Source organism: Bufo gargarizans, chromosome 5 (genome assembly GCF_014858855.1).
Source record: "Bufo gargarizans isolate SCDJY-AF-19 chromosome 5, ASM1485885v1, whole genome shotgun sequence".
Classification (NCBI taxonomy): domain Eukaryota; kingdom Metazoa; phylum Chordata; class Amphibia; order Anura; family Bufonidae; genus Bufo; species Bufo gargarizans.
The window spans coordinates 438,094,774-438,116,317 of NC_058084.1; the positions used below are offsets into that span (position 1 = coordinate 438,094,774).

The 21,544-nt window shown below is 41.5% G+C and overlaps 1 protein-coding gene across 3 annotated transcripts in view; it reads right to left on the reverse strand.

The window, feature by feature from the left end:
• The window catches only part of MKX (mohawk homeobox), a 128,102-nt gene that overhangs the window by 103,771 nt on the left and 2,787 nt on the right, over positions 1-21,544 (reverse strand). For all 3 annotated transcript variants that reach the window (XM_044294806.1, XM_044294805.1, XM_044294807.1), the window contains exon 2: positions 17,785-18,035. In XM_044294806.1, coding sequence (XP_044150741.1) covers positions 17,785-17,963 — 179 coding nt within the window. In that variant the 5' untranslated portion in view covers positions 17,964-18,035. The remainder of the gene's footprint in view (positions 1-17,784; positions 18,036-21,544) is intronic.

The window sequence follows — 21,544 nt, forward strand, 5'->3', positions numbered from 1 at the left end:
AACCATGTGGCCAATTAATGAAAGGGTTTTTCCGGTACTTTGATATCGACGATCGATCCTCAGGACAGGTGATCAGTGTCAGACTGCTGAGGGCTGTTTCGGACAGCCGGAAACTATACAGTGGACTGAACCGGAAGCAGAAGGCCAGTCATTGGCTGCAGCAGCGCACTTGACCTTATCCATGCAGAACGTGACAGACGGGAGTGGAAGACCAGAGAAAACAGCCGAAACAGAACGGTGGGGAGCAGGTGAGCATGGATTTTTCCACAGGCCTTCCCAACTGGGGTGCATATTAGAAAAAAATATAAAAAAACTTTAATGAATTATACCCATTGTGTCTTGGTGGCTTTTTGTGGGGGCTTAGGCCAGTGGCGTTTTTGTAAAAATGCTTTGGGAAGGGACAAAAAAATGCAGAAAAAATGTATATTACAAAAAAACATCAAAAATGCTTGAAAAACACTATGAAAAACATTCATGGCATATTTTACCAGCGTTTAAAAGAATTTAAAAAAAGTGTATGAAGGATGCTAAAAGTGGCTAAAAACTAAAAAAAAAATTCCATATGTATTTGCATTCCTCGCCACTCATAGACGACAATGTAACAGCCTTCTCTGTTAATAAAATGCCCTCTAAATAGAAGGGATAGAAAGGGAAGAACAAGTCTAGGTCTGTAGAACAGAAACGGTGAGCTCTATTCTCTCTTTCTGCTCCAGCATTTGGATTTGATGATCTCGGGCATTTTCGCTGTAGAACAGATGTGTTACAAATTACATTTTCAACAGTCTGACTGCTCCAATTTACCACATTAGGGGTTTGGCTGATGCTTGAGAATTTATGCAGATATGACAGCTTGTCACACACCTCATTTACTTATAATTGGACCTACTTAAATCAATCATTATTTAAAAAGTTTACATAGTAAACCGCACAAAAGGGGAAGTGGCCGAGGTTTTCACGCTGAGGGCAGAAGGCCGAGACTGAAGAAGCCGGAGTGAGCGATACGTTTTTGATTTGGGAATTTTGGTCCAATAGGGGTTAATTACTGTGCAATTAATTTGCTGCTCATTCTGGTATACTACACATGTGCAATTTTTTGGGTTTGTTTTCTGCATCTTTTTCAACGTTTTTCTTTTTTATCTTTTGTTTTTCAAGTTACAGCAAAACCGCAGCAAACACCAAAAACAGCAGAATATTAGTTTAAAACTTGTTAACATTTACAGGAATTATTTCTCTTATTAGTTTAAGGGGTAATTATTCTTTCAGCACAGTACGGTATCCATAGGACGGTGCATTTCTATATGTTATATTGTGATATTTATTTACTTTTATTTATTATTTTATGCACTTATATAGCGCTCACATATTCCACAGCACTTTACAGACATCATCATCATAACATTGCCCCCAATTGGGCTCACAAGCTAAGGCCCCTCTCAGTATGTCTATGGAGTGTGGGAAGAACCCGGAGAAAGCGGAGGAAACTCACGCAAACACGGGGAGAACATACAAACTGCAATGCAGATGTTGTCCTTGGTCGGACTCGAACCTAGGACCTCAGTGCTGATAATGTTCATGTCTTTTTAATCGTTCCCATCATTATTACTAATACTTAAGGTTTACAAAAAAAAGAGAAACATGAGAAAACTTTAGTCATTTTTATTTTTTTTGCAGATTTATCATTATTTATATTGGTTTTATACAATATTAAACTTTTTAAACATCTTTTACCCTAATACAGTTTATATTCTGCGCTTACGGCATTGTTTGATTTAATATTACTACTGCATGTACAGTATACATGGCTTAAGGATATATTGGTACTTATATAACCATATGATTAGGTATTGTTTGCTATTTCTACGCTTATATGACATAAAATGATTATATGAAACGCATCTATTTTTTTATAGAAAACATACGGCGCCAAATTATGACATACTTTTTATTATTTATTATTATGACACACTCCCTCATAATATTATTAGATAGTATTTGTGGATTATTATACGTGTGACATAGGATACATGCTTTTAGAGAGCTTCAACATTTTATGAATCATACGTTTAGCTATTGGTTAATATCATAACATAAATGACATATAATATTAAAATACTATAAAATGCTATACCTATATGATATCCCGCTATTAGAAACTTGCTGCACATTATTGTAGTTTTATGAACTCATACTACGGAATGTCGAAATAATATTTTACATGCGTGACATTAAATCATGAAATATTGAAACGACATCATGATGTTAGGTACTGTTTACAGAATACAACAGTTGATGGATATGATATGGACGATATCAGAAACAGGTTGCGTATTTTTTCACTTATTACAGTATTACGTATTATTATTATAGTATTATGCAGTATTATTAAAGTATTATATATTGCTTGATGTACAGTAGTATTATAGTTTATCATAATACTTGTAATTGTTTAATTGGCTTTTTTAACCATATACAAAGGTATCGGCACATTTATTGCATGTCCACTATACTGGCCAGCACCAATACACTAAACCACATGTGTATGAAACCTACTAAATGCTAAATAACTACAAGGTATGGTATGCACAGTACTGTACTGTAGTTATAGTTATATGATAGGATATAGATATATAATGGCACCCGATAAGATTAGCTCATTGTAAGTTTTTTTTTCCAAATAATACCCAGTCTACCAAATAACAAATAATCATAACTCCTATAATAATCAAAAATATTCTGAACTAAATTAAGATAAATGTGACTAATTGTTCAGAAAATGAACAGAGAATAAACTGCGATTTTAATGTTGCAACTTTCTAAAACAGAGAGAAGACATGGAGCATACATAGCCGCATGCTACGAATTGATCTGTGTACACAGGGGATTCTGTATATGTTTCCATCAGATAGATCATAAATGTAATTATTGTAAAGAGTAAAAAAAAATATTCAAATGCAATATGCTAATACTGCAGAGAATAAAACACAGATACAGTAGCTAATACAATACAGAGAATAGAACATGACTACATTATAATATAATACAGAGAATAGAACATGACTATAATATAATACAGAGAATAGAACATGACTATAATATAATACAGAGAATAGAACATGACTATAATATAATATAATACAGAGAACAGAACATGACTATAATATAATATAATACAGAGAACATGACTATAATATAATACAGAGAATAGAACATTACTATAATATAATACAGAGAATAGAACATGACTATAATATAATATAATACAGAGAACAGAACATGACTATAATATAATATAATACAGAGAATAGAACATGACTATAATATAATACAGAGAATAGAACATGACTATAATATAATATAATACAGAGAACAGAACATGACTATAATATAATATAATACAGAGAATAGAACATGACTATAATATAATACAGAGAAAGAAACATGACTATAATATAATACAGAGAATAGAACATGACTAAAATATAATACAGAGAATAGAACATGACTATAATATAATACAGAGAATAGAACATGACTATGATATAATACAGAGAATAGAACATGACTATAATATAATACAGAGAATAGAACATGACTATAATATAATACAGAGAATAGAACATGACTATAATATAATACAGAGAATAGAACATGACTATAATATAATACAGAGAACAGAACATGACTATAATATAATACAGAGAACAGAACATGACTATAATATAATACAGAGAATAGAACATGACTATAATATAATACAGAGAATAGAACATGACTATAATATAATACAGAGAATAGAACATGACTATGATATAATACAGAGAATAGAACATGACTATAATATAATACAGAGAATGATACACACGGAACTATAATATAATATAGATAGGAAAAATACATACTAGCACAGGGGTAGGCAACCTCCGGCACTCCAGCTATTGTGAAACTACAACTCCCAGCATGCATATTTACTCTGCTCTTCTCCAAACTTCCACAGAAATGAATGAAGCATGCTGGGAATTGTAGTTTCACAGCAGATGGAGTGCTACAGGTTGCAAACAAACTAGTACAGAGAAACACAGACAAGAGATCCATAGAAGTCTATGGAGAGGGGAAAGATGAGGAACCTGAGCGGCAAGAGGGAGAAGCAGATATTTTCCCTGACATATTATAAAGTGTTGGGCCTCGGGTGCGCAGTGTTCCCAGGGAAAGCCACCTAAGCTGCTCTGGTCGCAATTGACCCCAGCATCTGAGGGGTTAAATGTCTGCAATCAGCGTTATTTCTGTCTACAGGCTTGCTATGGCGTCCACTGTCCTCGCGAGAAGACGCCATCTTTAACGACCTGACCAGCGCTGTACATGTACGGTGCTGGTCGGGGTGGGGTTAACTAAAGCATTTCTGTACCCAGTTGCTTTACACATCCATGTACAGATAACACCTACATACTAATACATGTAAGCTTAGAACCTTAAAAACCGGAATCCTCCTTGTGGTTTCCTTATACCTAGGGGAAAAATATTTTTTGTTCTAATTGTTTTTATATTTTCCATATGAAATACCGATATAAGATACGTCAATATGTTCCAAATATTAGAAGACTATGAATATATTCCACTCGAAAACACATCATTGACCCTTGGTACTGAAAGTGTTCCAAGGGTTTTATTAGATTGGTGAATGTCCCGCAATCATCACGGGCTGCAGGTTCAGCTACGGTTTTTAGTTACTATACAGTGCCGCTCTTATAACCTCTGACGGATGCCGTTGTACAAACACTGGAGGAAATGTATCAATCCTGCGTTCCCGAACATCAGTCCTGATGATTCCTTGTGCACGGGAGTGATAAGCGCCTAATTTATAAAGAGGCAGATTAGGCGTATCTCTGCCCTGTCATGAGCCAGCTAAGGGCTGGCACAGACTTGAGCTATAACCTTCGCCAATTTCTGGCGTAACTCAGATGGGCCACGAGAAGCCCTGCCCTGTCCGGCTAAGACCCCCTTTTCTCGACACTTTTGAAAAGTGGTGAGAAGTTTAAAGAGTCTCCAATTATAGTGCAAATATGGTGTGTCCCGCTCTTCAGACTGCCACCAAAATACTGTAGGATATTTTTGCATAAAGGAATGTTGTAACTCAATGGGACTCTCTGGTCATATTCATTTTGGTTAAAATAGGCTCACAATACTGTACAAAACTAATACAAATGTCATAAAAAATGGCACATAATGCTTTGTTCCTATTTTTATATTTGGCAGTTTTATCGGGTTTTAGAGGTTCTAGTATTTTTGATCGTAAAGGGTTGTCTGCTTTTCCCGTATTGATGAGCTATCCTCAGGATAGACAATCAATATGAGATCCGCAGGGGCCCGGCTCCTGGCACCCCTTTGTTGAGCTGTTTGAATGGGACGTAGCAGCCATAGTTACCCCCGCTCCGCCGGCTGCAATGCCAGTAAGCAATGAAGAGAAAGCGGTACTCGCAAGAGTGCGGTGGTCTCTTCAAACAGCTGACCATGACCCACCTCAGCCAGTAGTTAGCCGAGTAGTCCACTCAAGCAGGAAACCCCTTTAAGCTCAGTTCCCCATTTTCATGAGGGTTCTGGTATTTTTTTAAGGCAATAACAGTGCTGCAGGCTACACTATTCTTAAAGGGGTTGTCCACTTTTACTTAATATATGATCCGTGGGGGGTATGACTTCTGGCACCCCTGCCCATCAGCTGTTTGAAGAGACCACAGCGAGTACCGCTTTCTCTTCATTGCTTACTGGCATTGCAGCCGGCGGAGCGGGGTAACTATGGCTGCTACGTCCCATTCAAACAGCTCAACAAAGGGGTGCCAGGAGCCGGGCCCCTGCGGATCTCATATTGATTGTCTATCCTGAGGATAGGTCATCAATACGGGAAAAGCAGACAACCCTTTACGATCAAAATAACTAGAGCCTCTAAAACCCGATAAAACTGCCAAATATAAAAAATAGGAACAAAGCATTATGCATTTTGTGCATCTGTTATGTTTTCTCTCCCCTATATAGTATAATGTAAAAAACTGCGAAACCGCTAGCAACTAGTTGTTTTTGTCTTGTCTTAAAGGGAAATTGTCATCAGAAAATTACTTATTGTTTAAGTAATGTTTTATGTAAAGAATATATATATTTTTATTTATTTGTGGTGAGCTTTGTACATTTTTCCATATCACTATCTATATTTTCTTAAAAATGCATATAAGCCTGCAATTTTCGCACTGACCCCTAGGTCTAAAATATGTCTTTTGAGAGCAGCTCCGTGGACCATAGACACAATGGACAGGAGGGGACCCCATTGACTTCGATGGGCATGTTTTCTACGTATGCTTTGTGACCTGTGCAGTAATCAGGAGGGAGTAGATAATCTGTGATATCACCTAATGTGAATGGTGGATTCCTGTGTTATCTATTCAGAGGTGTTACTTGTCATTGTAATTCTGCCTGCGGTGATAATGATATGATAACTAACGAAAAGTTACCTGTACAGAACAGGAAATCATGATCTAGGATTAGATCTAGTGGCCAGTGTGAAAATTGCACAGTTATATACATTATTATTTTTTTTAGATATAAAAAAACTCACCCCAAAAAAATGTATTTACATAAAAACATGATTTAAACAAATAGGTCATTTTCCCTTTAAGGACGCACCAGGCATACACTAGTTTAGCATTATATGCAGATATTTATTATCTTCTCAAAGAAGTGGAAATGTAAAAAAAAAAGAAAGCGAAGTCAATAGTGTTACGGAAAAGTTTTTTTCCATTATTCCCGGTTCTGGCGCTGATTTTACCTTGTGATATTTGACAAATTGTTGTCTTTTTTTATTTAAATAAAGGACTCTTTAAAACACTTTCACTACCTGGAATTTGTTACTGACATCAATTTTTCCTTGGCAGCAGACCTTCGAAAGCATCTTTAGAAATTTCTGGCCCTGGGACCAAATACACATTCGGATGCCCAGACGTGAGTAATAGAATTCAGCTGAGTACTGATGGGATTCCAGTAGATGTCACTGCAAGTCAGCGTGAGCCCTGCAAGAGACTGTGCGCGCGTCCGGCCGCCGTAGACCTCCTCGCAAATGTTTCGAATTTCTGAGCTCATCTAGAGAGGATACTTAAGCAGCTAATGACAAGCCGCTCCACTCACAATTACCAGACTTATTTATCAAGCCTTGTCTGCAAAACAGATTAACACGGAGAAAGCATGAAAATCATTTCATCGACTGGCGACCAGAGCCCTCCGTGTTCTCTTAACGACAGCTTAGGTTACATTGCTCTTCTCTTTCCTCATATGTTTTCTGTTTGGTGTCACCCCCCGAGGCTTAAGCCCCATGAATGATGTCACATTACTAATGAAAAGACACTAATGAATACAAGCAGCAACACGTGCCAAACAATTACACAGCATTGCGGCAACAATCTATGAAAATGTCAGCCCGAATACCTACAGATGCAGCAGAGCTGAGTTTGTCATTTGGCATAGCTCATTGCAATCTGTTATTGACTCTGCAGGTAAACCAACATGATTACTGTATCTTAGATATATAGAAGATTTTGGGACTGGATTCTTATCATTTTAAAGGGTTTCTGTCACCAGGATTAACCCTATTAAACTGGCTGACATTAGCGATGTGCTGTCAGCAGACCCTAACTCTACTATTCTTATGCTTACAGATGCGCCCCTTACTGCACAATGTTAACTTTTATAATATGCTAATTAGCCTCTAGGAGCAAGGTGGGGGGGGGCGTTGCACCTGCTCCTAGAGGCTCCGTTCGCCCACCTCTTTCAACGCTCTTGTTTAATTGATTGACAGGGCCAGGCCAGTGTTGGTCTCCTCCTGTCGGCGAAATCTCGCGCCTGCGCCGTCCCAGTTCAGTATTCGGCGCAGGCGCAGTGAGTGAAGGACGCTCGCCGGCTGCTGGCTTCCTCACTGCGCCTGCGCTGAATACAGCCGAAATCGCAGAGAAGAGGGAGGAGAGAGCTGTGACGTTGCTGGATCCTCCTATGTGGCAAGCATTTGAGTAATTGGCCAGAACTTTACTCTCACTGATACCACCAATGATCAAGGGGGCATTAGAAGCATAAATATTTTATACAAAAAATGTTCTACCAAAATTATATTTATGACCACTATATCACCAACAAAAAAAAAAATTTGGGCCACCAGATAATATATGGAAAAAATATATACATATATTATCTGGTGGCAAAATGTATTTGATTTGTTGGTGATATAGTGGTCATAAATATAATTATTGTTGGTAGAACTTTTTTTGTATAAAATATTTAATGCTGTACAGGACGGCGCAGGCGCGAGATTTCGACGGCAGGGGGAGACCAACGCTGGCCTGGCCCTGTCAATCAAGTTAACAAGGGCGTTGAAAGAGGTGGGCGCACGGAGACTCTAGGAGCAGGTGCAATACCCCCCCCCCCCCCCCACCCGCTCCTAGAGGCTAATTAGTATATTATAAAAGTTAAAATTGTGCAGTAAGGGGCGCATCTGTAAGCATAAGCATAGGCTAATTAGGGTCTGACATCAGCACATCGCTGATGTCAGCCAGTTTAATAGGGTTAATCCTGGTGACAGAAACCCTTTAAGGGTAAATGCACAGTGTTCGCAGGGAAATCCATGCAGACAATCCGCATCAATTAGTGCAAATTTCACACTCTCCATTGAAGTGCAGAAAATACGGTCAGGAAAAATAAGATGAATTGACATGATGCAGATTCTAAAATCCACACAGAAAAAATCTGCACCGTTTAAATTTCTAATTATCATTGAATACAATGTGCATAACCTATGGTGCGGATTTTCCGCACGAAAAATCTGCACATAATCCTGATCATGTGCCTTTAGCCTAAGGCTACTGTGAAAAACGGACATGTGACGGCCATCACGCGTTTTAAGAGCAATGGTGGTCTATTGGGTTATTCACACAGGAAGTTTTTTGATGGCCAGCGAATAACGGATGTCAAAAAATGTTAGAACATGTTCTATCTCGTCTGTTTTCACCAACCGACAGCCCCCATACAATTGAATGAGAGTGTTTTTAACGTATGTTTCTCAGAAAGGCATCAGTGAAAAAACGGACAGTTTTTCAATTTTTTAGGGTCCATTCACACGTCTGTTTGGTGTTCCGCATCCGTTCCGATTAAAAACGGAACGTTATGCGGATCCATTAATTTTCAATGGAATTAGCAAATAATCGGACAGCACTCATGGTGCTCTCCGATTCCGTGATTCCGTTCCGTTCCGTGGGTTCCGTTATTCGGATGCTGGAAAAAAAATATACCCTGTCCTACTATTTGTCCGATTTTGCGTTCCGTCATCCCATTCTAGTCAATGGATCCGTCGAAAATCTGGAAGACATGCTAAAAGCATCCTCATGTCATCCAGATTTTCGGATCCGCAAAAAACAGGAACGTTTATCTGGAAAGGTAAAAATACTGACGTGTGAATGGACCCTAAAGGACATTTAGGAGGTAGGAGGGGTGGACACCCCAAAGGCGCAGCCTGTATGACTGACTACACAGGCTCCTAAACTCATAGAGGGCAAACACTACCATTTCTGTCCAGATTGCATATAAAGCTCTGTTCACATCTGTGTGGGTCAAACAAATTGACGGCAGTGACGAATCCGTTATATGATGGATGCTTACAGCGCCGTATGGACTCTTGAGTATAATGGGGCTGACAGTTTTTCTTCACGGTGTCCATCATTTTATCAGTAAAATAGCACTGCCATTTTTGATTGACTATGCGACAGAGACTCCAAAGGGAGTCACTAATGCACATGTAGCCCCCCTACACAGTCTACAGCTATCTCTCTTGATTCCCTCCTGGCTTCTCCATGCACACATACGGCACGGCGGAACGTTTATGTGTTTTCTATGGCAGCAGCTTATCTCATGGGAGAACAACAGGATCGGGCGAATATATTTATTTCGGCCGATCCTTCTCACCCTCAACATCATCAGGGGGAGTGAGGAGCTCCCTACACACATTAGAGCGTTTGGCCATCATAAGACTAATGTGTATGGGACTTTAGGGACTGTGATTCCTGTCTCACAATTAGGCTGCGTGTGCAACTGGCAGCCTCCCCCCAGGGCCCTCTATATATATCGCACGTCCCAGGTGTAGGAATTGCCGAGTGGTGTAATGGTGCGGCCCAAATGTCTCTTTATGTGTGTCACGGTGCTCCTACCTGGATACCACTGGACCCCAGGCTATGGATTCAAAGCAATAAATAGGGGGAATAATTGAGAAATAAAAGAATAACTTAAGTCCAGACCTTGAGATGAAGTCAAATGGCAGCTTTACTTGATTAAAAGTTTCTCCAAAACAGTTTACAGGCGTTCCAGCAGGCTTTAGCATGAAACTGGCAGGCAAACTCAACTCTGCTATATCTGTTTCTCTCTGACTCTGCTGTACTGACAGGCTGGCTGTATAACTCAGCTTCTTCTGTATGCTGCCCTTCATTTTGTAGTCTGACTCTAGGTTATGCCAGGGAACTTTCCTCCTGGCTCCAGAGGCTTCAAGCTTTGGCCTCCATGGCCAGCAGAGCTTAAGGTGCTCTGGCTGGCGTGGGCACATCTAGCAGAGACGTGCCCCTGCACATCCTTCCCTTAGCTGGGGGTGAACTAGACTGAAGCTAACTGGTCCCCACCTTCCTGCAGGAAGTAGGTCTCACCCACTCCTCTCCAGAGGGGGGTTAGAATGGAATGGTAAGTTCCATTCTATCTACATACAGCTCTGCCGTGTTTGCTGCCGCCTGCTGGTGAACCAGGCACCTTACATGTGAACATAACAGTTGCATAACAAAATAGGAATGCACAGTGTGAAGGACCTGGAATAAATACACAAGATAACATAAGGTTAGGCCAATAAAGACAGTAGCAAGGTGCAGAAGCGCACGCGGTGGTGTCTGCAATGTGGTCCACAAACAACGCATCAGCGAAAGATGGATACCTTCCGTGTGCATTCCACATTTTTCTCACTCCCATTAATAGAAAGGACTATTCTTCTCTGAAATGTGGACAAGAATAGGATATACAGAGCCACGAAAAATATGAAGCTGCGCCTGGCCCCACAGAAACGAATGGACAAGAATAGCACACGGATGAAGAATACGGTTGTGTGCATGAGACCTTACCAGTGGGTTAATCTAGAAGTCATAAGGGTACGGCCACACAGTCAGGTTTCTGCATGAAGGAGCCAGGAGTGAATTCAAAAAAAGAGGAAAAGCTGTATCTGTTCTTTATACTATCTCTCCTTTTATGACCCACTGCTGATTTTGGCTTACAAAATTGCTTCGGAAAACCTGACAGTGTTGGCGTACCCTTAGAGAAGAGATGATCCCTGGACGGTATACAGCATGACAGAATACCGTATGCTGAATACATTCTTATGCTGCAAAGCCAAGGTGTTGGTAGAGTCGGAAGGTATTTGGAGGAGGACACAGATACAATAGAAGATGACCAGTGCTGGGGCCAGGAGTCACAGGCGCTAAATAAAAGTCAAGATTATTTGTTTTTACTTCCCTTATGGAGATTGTAACATAAGAACGGTGGAGTTTGTATGTTCTCCCCATGTTTGCGTGGGTTTCCTCCGGGTTCTCTAGTTTCTTCTCACACACTTCGAAGACATACTGATAGGGAACTTAGATTGTGAGCCCCACTGGGGGCAGTTGGATGCTAATGTCTGTAAAGCGCCGCGGAACATAGTAGCGCTATATAAGTGAGTATAATAAATATACTGTATATATACATTAAAGGGAACCTGTCACCCAAAAATCGCCTATTAAGCTGTTTACAGTACCTTATAGTGCTGTATAGTCGTTTCCTGATGCACTTTTTGTTAGTTTTGCAGCATGTATGCTCAGTCAGAAATCGATGTTATATTCAGCTGCTGCCCCGTGCTTCAAGTCAGGCTTGAAGTCACGGGGGCAGCGGCCTCGGCGTCTTACATGGCCCTCTCCCCGCCCCCCTGCCTCTGTGACTGACAGCCGAAATCCGATTCCGGGACCGCGCGCAACGGCCGCATGCGCAGTAAAGGGCGGCAGGAGCGCGGTCCCGGCTGCCGCGCGTACTACGCGCCGTCTTACTTTCGCCGCACTGCGCATGCGCCCGACATCCTGTATCAAACGCGCCCGCGCCCGGCATCTGGGCGCGGGCGCGTTTGATACAGGATGTCGGGCGCATGCGCAGTGCGGCGAAAGTAAGACGGCGCGTAGTACGCGCGGCAGCCGGGACCGCGCTCCTGCCGCCCTTTACTGCGCATGCGGCCGTTGAGCGCGGTCCCGGAATCGGATTTCGGCTGTCAGTCACAGAGGCAGGGGGGCGGGGAGAGGGCCATGTAAGACGCCGAGGCCGCTGCCCCCGTGACTTCAAGCCTGACTTGAAGCACGGGGCAGCAGCTGAATATAACATCGATTTCTGACTGAGCATACATGCTGCAAAACTAACAAAAAGTGCATCAGGAAACGACTATACAGCACTATAAGGTACTGTAAACAGCTTAATAGGCGATTTTTGGGTGACAGGTTCCCTTTAATATGCACATATATAGGGCATAGGCAGACCTCTTGAGTATAAGAAAGTATCCACCAGAGAGTTACACTATATCCACCAGAGTTACACTATATCCACCAGAGAGTTACACTATATACATTACTTCCAGTAACTGGATTTAGCTTCCCTTTGTATATATCGAACAGAACGATCTATGTTATACACGCCGCGCGGTCAGACAGCGCACATCCTGAGCCCTGGAATGTACCGCCATACACTTTGATGTACAGAGGAATGACTTACTAGTTGCTACCTTATGATTGATATGTCTGCAGCGCGTATTCACGTATCACACCCAAACTCGAACAGATCGCTTCCTCCGAGCGCCGAATGGAAAGCCCAGTTGATGAGCAGATGGTAAGAATGTTTTGTATTATATGATATATGAATTCTACGGAGGGAAGCGGATATTCCAAACCCACAGACCTCTTAGAGATTACAGCTACCGCTGATCTGCTTGTGATTTTGCTACCATAGGTAACTGTGCCTCCGGTATATGCTGGTATCATGATGATGATGATGATGATTACTATCATTTTTATAGAATTGCCATAAAAAAATATAAAAATGAAAACAGAAAAAAGTATGAAAAAGAATAAAAGCGTTCGCTGTTCAATGGTGCTGACAACCTAATGCGTCCTGCACACGGTCGTGTTTCAGAGATCTATAATACGGATGCTATGAGGTTATATTATAGCTACTTGTGCCTCTGATCTTGTAGGTCTTATGCCTTATTACAGACTGCTTCTAGGAGAGAATAAGGTGCATCATGGAATTGGTGGAGCATCTATGGTTCTGAAATATGGACCTATAGGGACTCCATGTGCCTCGGGGTGCTGCATGGATCAGTCACACACGAAGCACAGATATAAGCACCAAGGAACGACCAGAACGGCAAAGCTAAAGGACCGGATTGAAATCACTGAGCATGGAGACCGATGGGTGGTTACAGGTAAAGAATTTAGTGTACGGGAGCCGGACGTGAAAAGCGCTAGGGGTTAGGCGGAGGTTGGTCATGGGCAGATCGGAGAACATGGATACAGAGGGAAACATGATGAAATATTGATTCTTCAGACAAAAGCATAGCTTCAAGGGGTTGGCGTCTTTTTTTTTTGTTGCAAACTTCCCTACTGGGCAGTCCCGCAAAGAGAAACATACTTACCCGATCCCTGCTGCTGGGTCCCAGCTCCTTCGCTCGCCTCGCTTGGGTCTCCCGTTGCCCCACATCCGCTTTGACACCACTGCAGCCAATTGATGGCCACAGCGGTGACCTCCCCCCCTTGCGTCACGTGAACAACTGACATGATGCAAAGGGAGCAGGACACCGCTGTGGCCAGAGACTGGCTGCTGCGGTGTCAAAGTGGAAGCTGACACACGGCAACCAAGTGTGACAGCCAAGGCCAGAGAGCGAAGGTGTTGCGACCCAGTGTCGGAGAGCAGGTAAGTATGCTTCCCTTTGCAGGTGTGCCCAGGAGGGGGTTTTGCCCCCAAAAATTAAAGTAGACTTAAAAAACACCATTAACACAAAAAGCATCGCTAAGATGACTAAAAGGCCACTACAAAAAATGCCTGTATGTCCTGCATTTAATATTTCCCAAACACTTCCACACAACATCTAAAGCTGATGTTTTTTGCCTATAAACATGGCATAAACGCACCCCAAAAAAACTCACCCAAAAAATGCCACACGCCAAAAATAAACTATGTCACGTCACGCCAGCCTATCAGGTTTTCTGCCTCTGGTTGCAAACAACATTGATGATTTAAAGCACAAAGAATATTACAACTTCATTACACAATAAAGCGTTTTTTTAACCAATGTACAGATATAGCAAATATTAACTTGACACTTAGGGGGCATTCACATGAGCGTAAGTGTTTCTGCTTATCTTTTGCAGAGCGGTCACATGGATGCGGAAGCACACAGAAGCCCTTCCATGTGCTTCTGCATCCGTGTGGCCGCGCCACAAAATACAGGATGTCCCCTACACTTTGCCATAATATGCAGACCACGGACCTATTGATCTACATGGGTCCGCACCGCTACACGTGTTTTGCAGATCTGCGGTTTGCAAACCGCAAAACACTTACAGTCTTATGAATATACCATCAAAGTGCTGAATACACTGTTGCAGCAAGCTTTAAATTAACATAACTAAAACTATTAAAAAAGTGAAGCTAAAGTTTGCTGCAACTGTGTATTTAACACATTAAATGTCAAGTTAAAGGGGTTGTCTCACTTCAGCAAGTGGCACATATCATGTTTAGAAACTTGAGGCACTTACTAATGTATTGTGATTGTCCATATTGCTTCCTTTCCTGGCTTGATTCAGTTTTCCATCACATTATACATTGCCATGGTTACGACCACCCTGCAATCATCAGCGGTGGCCGTGCTTGCACACTACAGGAAAAAACATTGGCCTCTCTGGTGGCCAGGACCGCACATAAACCGATGCCTTTTCCTATAGTGTGCAACCACGACCACCGCTGATGGATAGTAGGGTGGTCATACTCATGGAAACGAGGAGTGTATAATCTGATGGAAAATTAAATCCAGCCAACAAAGGAGGCAATATGGACAATTACAATACATTAGGAAGTGCCTCGAATTAACTTTATCTACATGATAAGGCTCCATTCACACATCCGCAATTCCGTTCCGCATTTTGCGGAACGGAATTGTGGACCCATTTATTCCTATAGGGCCGCACATCCGGAAATGCGGACCCGCACTTCCGGGTCCGCATTTCCGGTCCCGAAAAAAATAGAACATGCCCTATTCTTGTTCGCAATTGCGGACAAGACTAGGCATATTCTATTAGTGCCGGCGATGTGCGGTCCGCAAAATGCGAAAACGCACATTGCCGGTGTCCGTGTTTTGCGGATCCGTGGATCCGCAAAACACACACGGATGTGTGAATGGAACCTAAATGTCATTTCCTGAAGTGAGATAACCCCTTTAACATTTGCTACATCTGTAAATATAATTAACCCACACCTTGGGCATAAACAGCCTAGAAATTAATATATTACAAAAAAGGCACACACCACCGACACGTATAATCAGAGATTCTTCACTGAATCATAATGATAAAAACACATAAAATCTAAAAATAAGAGCTGACATACAATAAAAAAAAAGGGGGGGGTAATAAACATCAACGGTCAGAACAATAATAGCAACGTCCAGTAAAGTGCGAATACTGAGTCTTACATATCACATCGGAACCCAATATGGTGAATACGTTCTAAAATAAATACTCCATAATAAAATAAATCCAAGTGGACAAAACAATAAATATCAACCACAGCAGTTAGTACCGGCCCAACGCGTTTCACCGCTGGACCCAGGCTGCCGGAGTATCATGTATGGGAGTCCTGGGAGGTTATTTGTGCCGCCTCCACAGTATGTGGAGTGCACAGACAAGAAGGCAGCGGAAGGATACCATCAAAATGGCGAAAGGGTCCATCAGGTACTAATGGCGGCATCTTTCATGCAATATATCTTGCTATACGGGTGGCTCGGTGGTTAGCACTGGTGCCTTGCAGCCCTGGGGTCCTGGGTTTGAATCCGACTCAGGGTCCATTCACACGTCTGTAGTGTATTGCGGATCCGCAAGGCACCCCCACATAGAACTGCCTATGAATAGGACATGATCTCTTTTTTTGCGGAGCCACGGCCTGGAAGTTCGGGGCCGTGCTCCGGAAATGAGAGCACATAGTGTGCTCTCCGCATCCATTTCTGTCCCATTGAGAATGAATGGGTCCGCACCCGTTCCCGATATTGCGGAACGGATGCGGACCCATTTGAGGACGTGTGAATGGACCCTATGACAATATCTGCATGTTCTCCCAGTGTTTGCGTGCGTTTCCTCCGGGTTCTCCGGTTTCCTCCCACACTCCAAAGACATACCGATAGGGAGCTAAGATTGTGAGCGATATTGGGGGCAGCGTGATGATAATGTACGTAAAGCGCTGCGGAATATAGTAGTGCTATATAAGTGCATTGAATAAATATTGTGCCATGGCTTTGGTTACGAAACAAGTTTTTTTGTTACAATGCAAGTGCGAACATAGCCTAAGGGCTCATTCATGCACACGACAGTACGTATTTTGCGGTCCGTAAAAAACACGGAAGACATCCATGTGCCTTCTGTATTTTGCGGGAACGGAACAGCTGGCCCCTAATAGAACAGTACTATCCTTGACCGTAATGCGGACAATAATAGGACATGTTCTTGTTTTTTTATGGAACGGACGTACCGAAACGGAATGCACACGAAGTAACTTCCGGTTTTTTTTGTGGACCCACTGAAATGAATGGTTCCGCATACAGTCCGCCCCAAAAAATGGAACGGACACGGAAAGAAAATATGTTCATGTGCATAAGGCCTAACAGCTAAAAAACATGCACTTTCCACAGAGCTGTATGTTCTAACACGACCACGCGCTGCACCGCAGAACACCAAAATACGGATGTTCTGAAATAACACAAACAAACAACCAACTACCTCATATATTTCTAATAAACTCACAGCAAATGATTGTCGTGAAAAACGTGAAACCGCCCTTTAAAGCCCTTATAAAGCCTGATGAAGACACCTCGGCCTATATGTCCAATGAAAGCATATAGACATCCCAGACTGGGATCCCGTCCTGGAGGACTGGATGGATTACATGGACAACCTATCATCTGAGCTAAGAGCCTGCAGTATAAAAGGAGGTTCCTCCGACGAGACAAAATGACTACTATCACTTCTACTTGCTCTGCTGTCTGAGGTGGTATAATCAGCAAATACTATTATTGCTATTATTATTACTATTATACTCTATGTACTTTTTACTGGTTGGCCATTGCTGACTTCACATGCAGGCTTCACTCACTTGAATTACGATCATGTACACACATGAGACAGCCTACCGTAAGCCTCCCGGTACATCATGTAGGGTCACCCCTCAGCCATATGCCAATGTAACTGTTGCATGCATTAGAGGACATGTATAGAAATCAATAGAAACAATGACTGCCGGTGTCCTCCAAAGCCATACTAGACTGGAGACTTTACTTGGCTTTAGATAAAGTCCCAAGAAGGAAAACAGGTAACCAATAAAAACTATTATTACACAAAAACATCATCTTTTGGTTCGATATAAATGCGAATAATGTAATGTCACACATGTAAATGATCTTACCCAGGGCGCCGATGTCTAATGCCGGCATTGTCCTTTACTGAGACGCTGTCTTGAAGGCCTAGATCAGGATTGGGGCTCTCCATTCCTACTACATAGGGCCGTACTACCCTCTCACGGTCACTTGCGGCGTCCTCAAACAGGACCTGACCACTGAGCTTATTAAACATGATGGTGTTCATGGTAGAAAGTCTTGGAGCTCCTCTCTTGGCTCCTATAGAAAATGAGGTTCTGTAGTGTAGAAGAATCGGTTCCTACAAGAAAAAAAAAAAAAAACATTCATCGATCAGTTCTCTTACAGGATAATGAAAGGGACAAGGACTTTCTCCAACATTCCTAACTTTCTCCAAATTATAGCTTTCCCCCCATAAAGATCTTCTTAGTGGAGTAACCAGCGGTTCTAAAGATCCCTTGTGGCTGATTGTTCATCATTATGGTGTAATATCTAGTAGACAGATGTCTGCATCTCTATATTTCATCTTTAACACAAATACAACAGACCTGAATGTATTGCCTAATGGGTCATTGTCACATTTCATGGTGTTAGATGAGACATGTAGCTGTATTCCAATATTGGCTTCCTCTTTGATTCTTCTTAATCCCTGCAATGGTGGAATTTATGAGCTATAAAGCACAGACCGGCCACAGAAATCCTAATTTGGAGCCGAATGGATGGCCTAGTCTAATACCTGGTAATAATCAGCTCTTGTGACCATGGGTTGGACTTGATATCACATATAGAACCTCCCAAAGATCATGTTCACAAGCAGCTAGCAAGAGCTATGAGGTCCTGCTGGTGGACCAAAAGGTGTATTGACCCTTTACAGATGAGGAAGATGCCTCAAGGTCAGTGATGGTGCTACTTCTTCACTTTAGTCAACTCAAGTGATCATACAGTCATATCATTAAGGTGTCCATGCACCTTCAGAACCGCCGGCAGCTGACAGCTATTCCTCCTGATCTTCCCAAACAATATGTTAGACCGAGTTTTCATGTGTTCTCAATGGGGAGAGGGGAATACCACAGTTAACCTTCTTTGAGAACATGTGCACGCTGAAGCTCAATATGTCCACTTCTTTTTTTACATATGTTGAATTAACTTCTGCAGAAATTCTAAGACACGTTAGATGGTTGGCCGGTCTCAGATGGGTTCGGCAGACATTAGACTTACACACTATGGATGTACAGCATTAGGTTCTTTTCACGTTAGCAACTTGACATCTGTTTAACAGAGACAATTCCAAATGGCCAATTACCGACCCCATGGACGTTACCGGAGGTTCTGGTATTTTTGACTGCAATATCGTTGTAGACTGCGCAATTCTTGCCATCAAAACTAACAGGGTAACCAGACAGATTCATGGACTCTCTTCTTCCACCGTCTACCTCCCCTCTAGTCCAAAGGTTCCCCGCCAGCTCATTATTCAGAAACAGGTGATGATGGAAGGTGGAGGGCCATTAAATTAATCAAAACCATGGAGAACGTAAGGCAATGATAAGATAATGAACAGAAGGGAGAAGGCGGCTTAGCCCGTCTGGAACAAGTCGTCAGTTTGGGATTTGTAAGGATTTGTCTGGGTATTTCGTAAATTGAGGTCCAGTCGCAAATACAAGGCGTTGCTGTGAAAAGACTAGTAAAATTCAACCATCCATGATCAGGAATGCACTATTTATATCAGAGCCTGTCGTCCAATGACTGCAATGTGGCACAGAGGACCCACAGTGAATGGAAGAAACGCGCGGTGCACAGGCAACACAACTGGCTCAAGCTATATCACTTTTTTTCTAGTCAATTTTGGGCAGACTAGGTGGTTCTTATCTGCCGACACATTCTATGTTTCTATGTTTCTAATTTGCTCCCCCCCATTAATAAATTAGTGAATTCGGTATTTAAGAGGTTTGAAAAAGATAAACAGTCGACCTCCTGCCCTCTATCCATAGGATCTAATTCTCCCTAATTAACCACAGACCCTTCCCTAAAATTCCGACAAGTATCAAAATTAGAGCCAAGGGGGCTACAATGTCCTTTGGTATTCATCATACTGTCACTACGTCTTACCTATGCTTTTACATAGGACTGCGGGTATATCTACTGCATAACATACATTGCCCAAAAACTTCTGCCCCAAAGAGTTAAACAACACACTCAGCTCTGCTCCATCTCTATAGTATAGCACAGTACTGATTATTTAAATGCTCCCGAACAGGAAGGTGTTAGTATAAAATACTGCTTATGTTAAAAAAAAATTAAAAAAAAGTCTTGGAGTATAACATACATACAACTGCTCGATATGGATTTAGTTTTTTACATAAAAACCTTGCATGATTTCAATTTATAACATTATACCTGGAAAATGTGTTGCAGATCTAAGATTCAGAGATCATTTTCAGAACCTAGTACAAATACTTCCAAATACTCTATCATCATTATTATTATTATGATTATTATTATTATTATTATTATTATTATTATTATTAATATTTGATTATTTGTTACAAATTTATTGGAAGTTAAATAAGATTTATTTTCAATAGACGTCAGTGGAAATCAACACAAAAAGTTAGGATCCTTCAGTAAATTTCTAGGCGCACCGGATACACCTGATCCTTCACCCCTATATATGTTATATTATTGTAGGTGCTTACAGACAGCTGCACATAATATCTATATAATAGGATCCATATACCACACACCTGTAACATGAGGTCGGTAATGTAAGAGGACGATGTAGGCGCGCAGGACAATCTTCTAAACCAAGAGCGGACAACTTCCCGGGGCCGATTATTTTGTTCTGATGGCCAAACAATAAGACCTTGCATAGAAATCAATAGAAATGAACGTAGCTGCTGACAATCATTCCCATGCGCACCGGTCACCTGTCCCCTGGGAGGTGCGCGCCCCTGGTCTATACAGGAATTGTCCCTATCGATGCTTGTCCTTTCATATATGTGCAGTATTATATAACACTGCCTCTACACTAATGTATTACCCATATAATATCACCATAGAATCGCATTACTAAAAAATATACTACATCATTCTGATACATAAACATATGGAAAAAATTATAATCAAGTCTGATATTTATGTGGAGCCAACATCTGCTGCAGCGCTGTACAATCAGCCAACGGAAGGTGGGAGATCGACAAGTCTAGTTGTCACAAAACCAGGTCACCTATGTCACAAGTGGTCATCGCTCCTGGACCAGACCGACAGATACTACGCCTGTGTGTCACCTATACTGTCGGTGTGCAGACGTGTATCTATTCCTACATAGTACATACGTGTAAATATATATATTTATTTATAAACTGAACTTTGTATATTATATACAGAAATGTGCATATGAACCTCTGTAAATATATAAGTATATATAGGCATGAGTGTGTGTGATATCTCTGTGTAATATATACACACACAGTAATCCGTGACTATGGATCAGGTGTATAAGTATTACAGTATATATTGTGTATTAGTAGCATTATTTCTATGCCGCTAACAGATTCTGCAGCAGAACACAGAGGTTTTGGATATGTAATAATAATATGTAACATATTCTATGAATATTTAGATTTTTTTTTTAAGTGTGTAACCCCCTTTCTCCACTGATATCCCCATTAATGCTCCTGCTAGTAGTACCGGTAGTAGTGTTAGCAGTTTTTTTTTTGTGTTTTGTGTATTATTACACATTGTTTTACACATTACTTGTATGCCACCAACATATGCTGTAGCAGAGCACAGAGATTTTGGATACCTAATAAC